Genomic DNA, 10,924 nt, shown 5'->3' with positions numbered 1-10,924 from the left:
TAACTATTTTTGTTAGGACTAAAAACTTAAAAGAAATAAAGTAAATAGCAATTATATCTATAAAATAACCTTACATATAATATACCTTAAAAATAATACAGCTATCAGATTGAAATTTTTATCTAATTTTAAGTTAAAAAAATGTTCCATCACTAGAAATATTTTGTAACTGGACGTTTAAAAGGTTTAAATTAAAATAAATTTAAAAAAAAGTAGTCTAGTATCACTAAACACATCAATAAACTTGCAAGCTTAGGCATTTTGTTAGACAAATACTTGAGCATTAGCAATACTTTATAAATAACTATTAAAAATTTGCTTTTCTTGGTTTTTCTTTGGAGCAAGGAAAGCAAATATACTTTTAACATTGTTTTTATTAATAGCTATTATTAATAATACTAGTTAGCGACAAAACCATATTCTAAAGTAACGGTACGGTTCACAAAAATTGATTATATTTAAAAACGTTGGTGTTACGACTAAGAATGCTATGAAAGTATCGACAATAGCTGAGCACTTGATTAGTTACCCAGTTTGTAAAAAGAGCTACAGTGAAGAAAGTTTAAGCAAATTAAGAAAGTATTGGAAGGTTTTTGATCTGATTAATATTATGATAAAAATGTTAACAAGCCAATTTTAAAACAAGAAGGACTTGATTACTCAGTTTTTTTTTACTAATTAATTTTATTGTATTATAATGTGAATTGTGTAATTTTCATGTTGATAAGTTTTTCACACTTTATTAAACTTTAATAAATTTTCTTTTGTTTTTGACTGATATTGGTGCAATTTTATACACTCATAGAAGTCGTTGAAAAAGACTTGTGTTGAAAAAAAATATTTTTTACTACAATGTATCAAAAATAAATATGTTTTATAAGCAAATTAAAGTGTGATCAAACTTTTAATTTATTTTAATAAATATGTCGAAACGTATCAAAACTTTATCAAGTATTGTTTACATTGTAAGTCTTAAATATAAAATAAAAAAATAATTTAACAAAAATTATACAAACTAAAAAAGTTTTAGTTCTGTGATTCTGTACAAAACATTTAAAACCACGTGAACAGTATCTGGTATTTTACTTTAGTATTACGCTTAAAAAACTCGATTTAATTTAACTTAATTTATAAAAAACTGAAAAAAGAAACAAAGAAAATAAGAGTTAAGTTTAAAACTTTCTAACAACAACCTTTTGTACAGTATTATGCTTTTCAAAAACTATTTTTTCTATAGTTCACAAATAAAAAAGTTAATCACTAAATACTAAACAATCACAAAGGTAAATAATAGACACAAAGGTAAATACATAAGTAAAATACTAGAGAAACGTGTTTAAGTCAAATAACCAAAACCTAAAATATTTACTTACATTGCAGAGGACAACAGGCTTGAGGTACTCGCAGGTCAAATTTCGGATTTTAAACATCTTCGTGGGCCGCAATCAACTTAAAGGATAATTTTTAGTGTGTCAGATCATCATACACGTGGGCCACAGAATTACCTTTGCGGGCCGCGTCCCAAAAAAAAAAACATACTCGCGGGCCACGTGTTACCGACCCCTGCACTAACAGCAAGTCAAAATATTACATTTGTTTATGGTTTTTCGTCATAATTTATCAAATACTTTTTAATGTATACCAATCTGAATTTTTTTATTTATACAAACTTGATCAGTTTTTTTTTCAAAAAATGTGTACTATTTTAACTGTTTCTTTAAACCAGGCTAAATTTTTAAAGTTCCAAAAAATGTTACATTAGTTAAAGGAAAAGCTTCTGATTTAAATTATGTTTTTTTTAATGTTGAAGGATTAGTACTTTTTAAAAATATTTTAGGACTGATATAAAAAACTGCAAAAATGCATTTTCAAATTAAACTTAGTTTTGTAGTTTGTAATAAATAGCAATGTTATTCCTGCAAAAAAAAATTTTAAATAACAATAAATTTTAAGTTGTTATTAATATACCTCACTTTCAAGTTTTGTTCTTTTTACAACAATATTACTAAAGACTGAAGTTTATTTTGATAACTTTTAGTAGAAACAGCTTTTTTCCTGCTTCTGCTATTCTAATTTAACTTTAAATAAGTTTGATTTCGTTTAAATAAAAAGACTGCGACTTTTTTAATATTATTTTTAATTAGTTTTTTAATGTTTTAAGTTCTATTTTTGTTTTTAGATGTAATTACTACATTACTTACATTCTAAACAAAAAAAATATATAATCATTTTTCAAGGAAACTTTGTACAATATTAATAGATTTTATAAATTAGCTTCTTTTTCTTTCTGTTACGTTTTTTGATACCTTTAACTTATACTTCTTGTTTGTTCAACCTAATCTACCCTAAATTTCTTTTTTTAGACTACAAAATATTAATTGTCCATAAAAAAGCTATTTGACTAACTTTTAAATAACTTGTAACACTTGAGCTTTACAGCTTAAGTACTAAACTATTTAAAATGAAAGTAATTTTGTATAAGTATCAACTTCATGTTAATGTTTAGGTTATTTTTATGATTTTAAAATGTCTTCACAAACGAATATAAAATGTTCCAAACTTTGGTTTGATTGCCATGACTACAGATGTGACACTCATTACATGAAGCTCTGTCCAAAGGGACCTGAAGTGTTCAACTCCATATTTGGTGCTGCGATAGAGGTTTCTGAAAGAAAGTCCCCACAGAAACAACCGATCCAGAAAGTTGAAGCTGAAGTCTTTTGCTCTGCGGGCCACGACTACTGTATTAGGTTAGAAAGTATCATAAAGGATAAGATTAACATGGAACACTGCGCTGATTGTGAAATTGACGCGAAAGAAGTTCCAATCGGTTTGTTACCTGGAGTTAAAGACTAAGCGAAATATTATTGATAAAATCTTTAGTATGAAACATATACAAAACTTAGGATCAAAATCATTTCTTGTAAATATAGCTCATTTTATATCTCGTCTACATTTGAGTAACTATTTTTTAATTTATGTGATAGAATTTATAAATTACAACTTGTGTATAAGTTTTAATTTCATTAATAATGTTTTGCCTAGTTGCTAAAATAAAATTTTATTGTTGAGGATAGAGTATTAGTCTTAAAAAATAAACTTATACAACTCCTATGGTTTAATGGTAATTTTGAGAAGTTTGTATTTATTTGAATTTAATGGTAATAAAAGTTAATAAATTTCATCCAGTATCATATGTTGTTTTAAAATTAGTTAAATAACAATAATTCTGTGTCGCATACACATCAAAATTTTTAGTCATATTTTAAACTTGCTGCGGTTGATTGGTAAGTTTTAAAAATTTTCTATGTATAGTATATAAAAGTTACTAAAAAATAAACAGTTTAGTACTGTTTATTAAAGAGGCAGAAGGTTTTTTTGTTTTTACAGCTTTAAGCGGTAGGAAACCAACATTAGAAAAATTAAATCATATAAGTGTTTGTTGAACTACTTTGTAAATTTAATTTTTCATCAAATTAATTGGGTAACCCAGAATACTTACGATCGTGAAAATTTTAAGTGAAAACGACAATTTCATTTATAATAAAAGATTTTTGCTTTTATTTGTTTAAGTACGACTAAACTAACCGAATAGATAAAATACCCAGAATGGTTAAAGCAACTTCAAATAAAAACATAACTATATTTTTTCTTCTTTAAGACTTAGTTCCCATTGTATAAATTTTTTATCGTTATTTTGCAAAATACAAATATATCCGTTTTCTTGGTACAATTAGTTCCATAAAAATAATTCAAAAAAAAAGTTTTTATTTTCTAAGCTGTATCATTAAGCTATTAAATTATGTAAACAAAATTTTTAAACAATGAAAAAATAGACAGTATTTTAAAAAAAAATCAGGTTTCCCTTTACCTTGGAATTACTGTTGTGATTTATACTATAAACTAAATAAAGCTATTATTTATTTAAAAAAATTAAAAAAAGTTAAACGAATTAGCTTTAATTTTTCATTTCAAAGAACAAAATGTTAAACTGTTTTTTTTTTCTAATTGCTAAACTTTTAAGTTGGATAAACTATCTGTTATTCTTGCTTTAAGCCCATTAGAAATTTTTACTGGCTTATTATTAATTTCTGAAATACTTGATTTAAAACATTTAAACACTAATGAAGCCATAACGCAAAATAAAATATTTAAGTCGTTTGAAATTCGTTGTTTTATTAACCAAAAAAAAGATTAAATTTTTACAAATATGTATATGTAGCTTACTATTTAGAAAGTTATTCGAGATAAACTCACATCTATTTTACAACTGAACTAAAGAGGTAGTGCCAGGCATGGTAAAATTTGAAAACATCTAATTACAGCTGTTTTATTGCTATAGTAACTAGAAAGCTAAAGTAACTAAATATAGCTTTTTTTTCTAATATTTTACATAAAACAAAATTTCTGAGATAATCTTTATTAGTTTTGTTGTTATAAACCTACTATAACATTAAATTACATAAGTTTTAACTTAAAATGTACTAAAACAATTTTAACACCTTGATTGTAAAACTGAAAAAGTTTACAGTATTGTTTTTACATATTACCATTTTTTTTTAACAAAAAATGAAAATCTTCTTAAATTGCTTTGAGCTTAAAGTTTTAAAAAAAAAGAAAAATAGAAAATAATTTTATTTTGTTTCTTTATCTTTTGTTCAACATTATTATTTATTAACTTTAATTTTATTTCTGTATAAATTTTTCTTAAGTTAAATACAAAGTTCTTTAAGAAACATTAGACTTGTATGTTTTAATTTCTTTGTTTATCAATAGTAGTTAGAAACAACAGTTTTAAAGAAATACTTTAAGATCTTATTTACAGTATACAAAAATAAGTTTTGTTTTGTGCATGCTTTGTCCACAAATGAGAGTAGTAAATGATAGGCTGAATTTTTCTAAAGAATTAACTATATAGTATTAATTTGTGGCTATAAAATAAATCAAAGGTTTAAATGATGAAACTAAAAAAAATTAGCTAAAATTTATTTTGAAATCTTCAGAATGAGAAAACCAATCTTAAGATTGAAAAATTAATTATTATAACTGTTTTTAAAAGTTTATTTACATTTAAGATTAAAAAATCCTACTGTCGGGGATTTTTGATAGTGATATATATTTTATTTGCGACGCTTGTTACCATGTCTGGGTAGTGCTTAGCTTAGTTAGCCTAGCTTTCTCGGATTCTAGTTAGTCGGATCAGAGTTGCCAGGCCCGGAAACCTTTTCTTTTTGACATTTTCTCCTAGCTTTTTAATCATAATACTGAGTTGCAAGCTTATGATAAAAGAAAATTAAACAAGCTTGAGTATATAGCTACATAGTTTGAGTTTATACTTCTAACAACTGTGAGTTGGACTTCTTTTTGCTAAATTTTTACTCTTTACTGGGAATCCACCTTAACCAAATAAGGGTGCAATTGAAGTATGACTAATAACAAATAAATTTGAAAAAGTAAAAATGGTAAAACTAGCAAAATTATCATCACTTTGTCTTGTTGGGAGAAAATTACCACTGTCATCAAACATACCTTTTAGAAGAGGTTTAAATTATAGAGCCAATTTTTATTTTTTGATGGTTTAGTTGCACTGTTTAGATAAAACTAACATGCATGCAAGAAAAGTTTCAATTAAATTTTAAATTTGTTACTTATTACTATGTAATTATAGAATGAAACTAGTTTTTAAAAAATATTTTTTTAGGTTATTAAACAAGTTTAACATCTCAGTTGTTTTTGTATTTTGATAACAATTAAGTTTTTATTTAGTTACACTTGTTGAAATTATAGTATTTAGATGTTATAAATTTTGTTTGCTGATGATATCTTGTTGTTATAAGTTTCAGCAATAATATATTGCAACTTCAGCTAAAGTCACATGTATCTACTATTTTTAGTAGTTATTTTTGAAGCTTTTTTTGTTGTTCTTTTGAAACTATCTATTCATATTTATAATAAGATTGCCATAAACTTCTTATCAGTGGATAGTTGAAGTGTGTTCTGATTAATAAGTTATTTTTTGGCAAAATTACTGTAAAAATAATTATAAAAATTTATTAAATACTAAAAAATATCATCATGTTGCCTTAAAAACTTTAATAGACTAATTTTTTTGCCATTATAAAAAAGATGATACATTTAGTAACTATGTCATCATTACAAAAATATTTTTAGCTTAGAATATTACTATAAAGTTTCTACACATGTAGTTATTAATTTTTTTACATACTTTTTGAAACCATTGTTTTGCCTTATTTGAAATTTAATTAGATTCATAATAAAAAAATCTGTGGCTTATTATAGTTTTAATTTTTTTGTTATGACACCATTATTATTTGATATAGACCTGAATTTTAAATAAAGTAACACACTGGTCTTATAATATATATATATATTTTTTTTAACTATATGTGCAATAACTCCGCCAAAAATGTTTTCTAATAAAAAGTCTATCAGTACTGCTGTTCACTCAGGCAACTCTGGGTATCTCAGGCCAACTTATGTTAGTTTGATTCTTTTTAAAGTATGAAAATTTCAGGCTTGTTTTAAGTTTTTTATTATACTAAACATCATCTTGTAAATAGTGGCATTACCACTTATCCCTTGTTTTTTATAGTTAAGTTTTTTTTTGCATTTTTTATACTCATGTAGAAAAGGCATGAATACAAATGGTTTTAAAAACATAGATCTAGACTAGGGGTGGGCAACGTACAGCCTGCGGCCCGGATCGGGCTTGCAGAGTGAAAATGACCGGCCTCAACCGTTTTTTAAACTTTAATGGGATCCGGCCCGCACGCGAGCAAAATGACAGGCCTGCAAAGGGCCAATCTTTAAATTTTCATAAAACTTTTTATAATACTTTTACGAAACTGTAAGAATTTGACTTTAAAAACATGCTAAAAAATTACTTTATAAATTAATATATACTAATAAATACACCATTTTGTCCTAATATTTTGTGTTGTTCTAACTTAGTTGGAAATTCTTTTTGCCAAATTACCCAAAGCAAAGTGTTTTTTTAAGTACAATATTTGTCAATTACAATGTCAATTCTATTTATAGACATTATTTAAACATCTGACATGCCTCAATCTACATCTTAAGTTATCAGACTTGAGAAAGTTTTGTGAATTTGAAGAATTCAAAAAAGTGATCAACTGTATCCATAAAATTAGAATTTGGCTGGTTTCAAAACTTTTTTCAAAATTAAAATCCAACCGGATCCGATCTTGACTTAAAATTAGTATCCAGTCGGATTTGGATCTAAAAAGTCATATTTTGGCTGGATCCAGAAACTGGATCTGGTAAATTAATAATTTGAAATGCTCCGGCCCGCAAAAGACTTATTTTTTCCGGATCCGGCTAATTGAAAAACGTTTCCCACCCCTAATCTAGACTTTGGTTTCCTTAATTTACATTTGAAGTAGGTTTTAAAAAGTGTGCTTAACTTTTTAAACAATTTATTTTTAAACAAAAAAAATATGTAGTTTTGTACCTAAACTTAAAGTGTTATTTTTTAACTATACAAGTTCAAAACATAGTTTACAAAGCAAATGTTTTGTGGTTTAATGACCAAAAGGTCTTTCTCCACACCATTTTATTGACCATCTGACATATTTTAAGAAAACTTGGGCTAGTTTGGATATTTTCAAATGTCTCAGATTAAATTTTCTGACTTTAAAACTTTTTTTTTTCTTAACAATCATGTATTTTCTATTATACAAGAAGTCATTTTGTTGTTGTAATGGTTTTTTAAGTGTTCCGGCTTTACAATATTTTAATTGTTTTTTGGCTTTTAGGATTCAGTTTTTTCAAATGAAGTTGGACTAGTTTGATGCGATTCATCTAGTTTTTGGTCACTTTAGCAAAAAAGTGAACCCAGTTATAAATTGCTTAGTTTTGTATAATGATAGATACTCTATAAATCAGGATAAGTTCCAGTTTTTTCCAGGCTGTTAAAAAAAAAAACTCAAGCTAGGTTTTTTGACTTAAATTTTTTTTTTTACACTCATGCTAAAACATTTAATGATTTGAATATTTTTCTTTAGTTTTTTAAGCTTTTTTTTATAATTTTTTTTTCAGTTTTTTAATACACTTAGGCTGACTCAAACTAGTTTGTAGTTGCTTGGGCTTGCATTTTAGCCTCAAATAGTTACTAATCTTGATTTGAATTAGTCATAAAAGAAAATTAAAGAAAGGGTGCTTAAAAAAGTTAAAATTTATAACCTATTGTATTTATACCATGTTTGTGCATATGGTTATTAGTAAAATGTCGTTTGTCCGAAGGAAAAGCATTTTTAATTATTTTAGATAAGTTTTTAAGTGTACTTTGAAAATTTAGTTAGTATTTTTATACTCTAAGAGCTATTATTAGAATATATTTTACAAAAGTTATGTCACTTATGTTGTAGTACTTTTAGCTAAGTTTGAGACTGAAATGTAGTATTAAGTCATAAGCTAGTTTATAAGCTTTAATAGTTTTGTAAAGGGGTTACTAGTTTCTTTTTATTTCTTATTTAAAGTAAAGTGTAAAACATTACTAGGCTTTAAGCCTAATATAGAAAAAAGTGTCTAAGTAGTATGCCACTTGATAAAAACCTCTGTTTCTTACTTTTTTTTTTTTTCTAGATTACTAAAAATAGTCTTTAACAAATTATCTTGCAAGAGTAAAACTCTTCAGGTATGATTGAAAATTATATAAAGTTTTAATCAGTGTTTTATTTTACAGTAAGCTGGCTCAAACTAGTTTCAACTTTGTTTTAAAAATATGGAAAAATTAATACAATAATAAAATGTTACTTAACTAGTATTGGTTTGTAATAACACTTTTTTTATTATATTTTGTTTACAGTATTTTAATATCAAATTATGAAGTTGAATTTTCTGCTCTGCAGCTAGAATTACACTACTTATTTTTATTTGTGTTAATTTGTTTATTAAGTTTTTCGTTTGTATAAGAAATAATCTTTTAAGTTAGTAAAAATACTCTTTCCTGTTTTTTCATAATATAACTAAAAAACTGTAATAGTTAGGACTACATTGAAATTTTTTATTAAAGCACACTTATAACATTCAGTTTTGAGTTCTTTTCTGACCATATAAATCAATAATGTTAAGCATGTATAACATCAGTCCTGTATTTCTTTTTTGTTTTGTATCCTTACAATTTAACTTACCTTTAAGTTTATTTTTCAATTAACTACTATCTACTTGTTTTGTAAATTTCAAAGCAATTCTTGTTTCCAACAGAGTTCTTCAGTAAAATGGGTAATTACATATCAAGCTACGAGCAGCCAGAGTTTGAAACGCTGCAAGCAAATGAAAAGTACGAGCTGAGGCGGTACAAAACGGCCAACTGGACCAGCACCACTTCAAGGGCCGAGACCATGGAAAAGGGCAAGAGCCCTTCGTTCAGTAAGCTTTTCAAGTACATAACTGGCACAAATGAGGGGAACAACAAGATTTCAATGACGGTTCCGGTGACCATGGCCGTCAAAGAAATTGACAATGAAATGGAAGTCACAATGTCCTTTTATGTGCCCAAAAAGTTTCAGAGCGAAACGCCTGCCCCAACAGGTTTTTTTATTTTAAATTGTTATGACTGTTAGCTTTTTCTCACATTGTAGAGTTTAAGTTTTTTTAAAATTGTTACTTATATAAAATTGTTGAACATTTTAAAATATCTTAAATAGAAACTTTTGTATAATGAAAAACAGAATAAGTTTTCTAAACGAACTTATTCAGTACCTGAATGCAAAATTTACAAGTTACTAATTTGGTAGTTATTATAAAATACACCTTTAGCCTAGAAAAAGGATGGACAATCCCATTTTTAAGTGCTTGTTATAATTTTCAAAACTTGAATTTTCTTTTTTAGATTAAAATAAATTTGCTTTTGAAACAGTTAAAAAGTTTTCATATATTTGTTCTAGTAAAAACAATTTTGGTGCTTTTTTTATACTTGCTAAAACTTTATTGTTTTATATAATTTTAAACAATCTTACTATATTAAAATTTCTTGTTAAAGTAAGTAACCAAACGAAGCTGTGCAAGCCACAACTATAAACAGTAAAATTGAAAAATTTCAGCAAATTATTGAATATTGGATTTTGTTTTGATTTTTTCGTTATGCAAATGTTTCAAAACAAGTATTTATGTTGAAAACTATGATAAAGTCTAGTAATAGTTTAAAATATACTATTTAAATTGTGTTGGTTATTTGAAAATCATATGTATATACTTTACATATAAATATAATTTTATTGCTAAACGTTTTTGTAGAAGTTTAATTTGTTTTTATCAACTTAGAGAAAACTACTGAATTTTATCTTTTACCCAGGTGAAGGAGTGTACACTGAAACGAGGAAAGAGTTCGATGCTTACGTTCGAACGTTCGGTGGCAGGGCGTTCAGCAAAGATTGGAAAAACCAGTTTGCCAACTTGAAGTCTGATCTTAAAGCGGACGGGATTGACGAAGCCAAGTTGGACATGAGCTCTGGCTTCTACGCTGTCAGCTACGACAGCCCGTTCAAGCTGTTTTTCAGGCACAACGAAGTGTGGATTAAAAGAAAAAGTGACAGTGCAACTCCTGATGAGGATAAAGAATAGATACATTAACATTTTTATTATCAAACTTATGTTGCAATTTTTTTATATTAGTAAGAATTTTAGTTTGATATGTTACTTAAATTTTTCTGTACTTTTTGAGTTTCAATCATGTTGATACTATGCTATATATATATATATATTATTTGCTTTTTAAGTTGCTTGATTTATTTTCTTTTCAATGTTGTAAGTATATTAAATACCTCAAAATAATTTTTAAGGGTTGTTTATGCTGTAATTGTTTATATTTTTTGCAATCATTATTAATTGTTTTTGCTTAAGTGTTTATAGATATTTTCGGATTTTAATTTTTATAATTAGT

At 26.0% G+C, this 10,924-nt stretch overlaps 1 protein-coding gene across 1 annotated transcript; it reads left to right on the top strand.

The window, feature by feature from the left end:
• The first annotated feature begins 5,320 nt into the window (after window positions 1–5,320).
• Window positions 5,321–10,842, top strand: LOC145843379 (heme-binding protein 2-like). Its single transcript, XM_082950845.1, has 3 exons — window positions 5,321–5,541; window positions 9,247–9,573; window positions 10,337–10,842. Exons 1-3 carry the CDS (start codon window positions 5,460–5,462, stop codon window positions 10,603–10,605), a joined length of 678 nt encoding a protein of 225 aa, XP_082806971.1. The 5' UTR covers window positions 5,321–5,459; the 3' UTR covers window positions 10,606–10,842.
• Window positions 10,843–10,924: the final 82 nt, after the last annotated feature.

The sequence above is a fragment of the Thalia democratica genome, chromosome 8 (assembly GCF_965202585.1).
Source record: "Thalia democratica chromosome 8, ktThaDemo2.hap1.1, whole genome shotgun sequence".
In the NCBI taxonomy this organism is placed as follows: Eukaryota; Metazoa; Chordata; class Thaliacea; order Salpida; family Salpidae; genus Thalia; species Thalia democratica.
The sequence above is the reverse complement of the archived record's forward strand: the minus strand, read 5'-3'. Positions and strand labels throughout refer to the sequence as shown.

Excerpts from the sequence above, each read along its gene's own strand:
- LOC145843379 (XM_082950845.1), top strand. The coding sequence starts at position 5,460 with ATGGTAAAACTAGCAAAATTATCATCACTTTGTCTTGTTGGGAGAAAA. Across the intron at positions 5,542-9,246 it reads AAACATACCTTTTAGAAGAG|AGTTCTTCAGTAAAATGGGT; the intron begins GTTTAAATTATA and ends TGTTTCCAACAG. Across the intron at positions 9,574-10,336 it reads CGAAACGCCTGCCCCAACAG|GTGAAGGAGTGTACACTGAA; the intron begins GTTTTTTTATTT and ends TCTTTTACCCAG.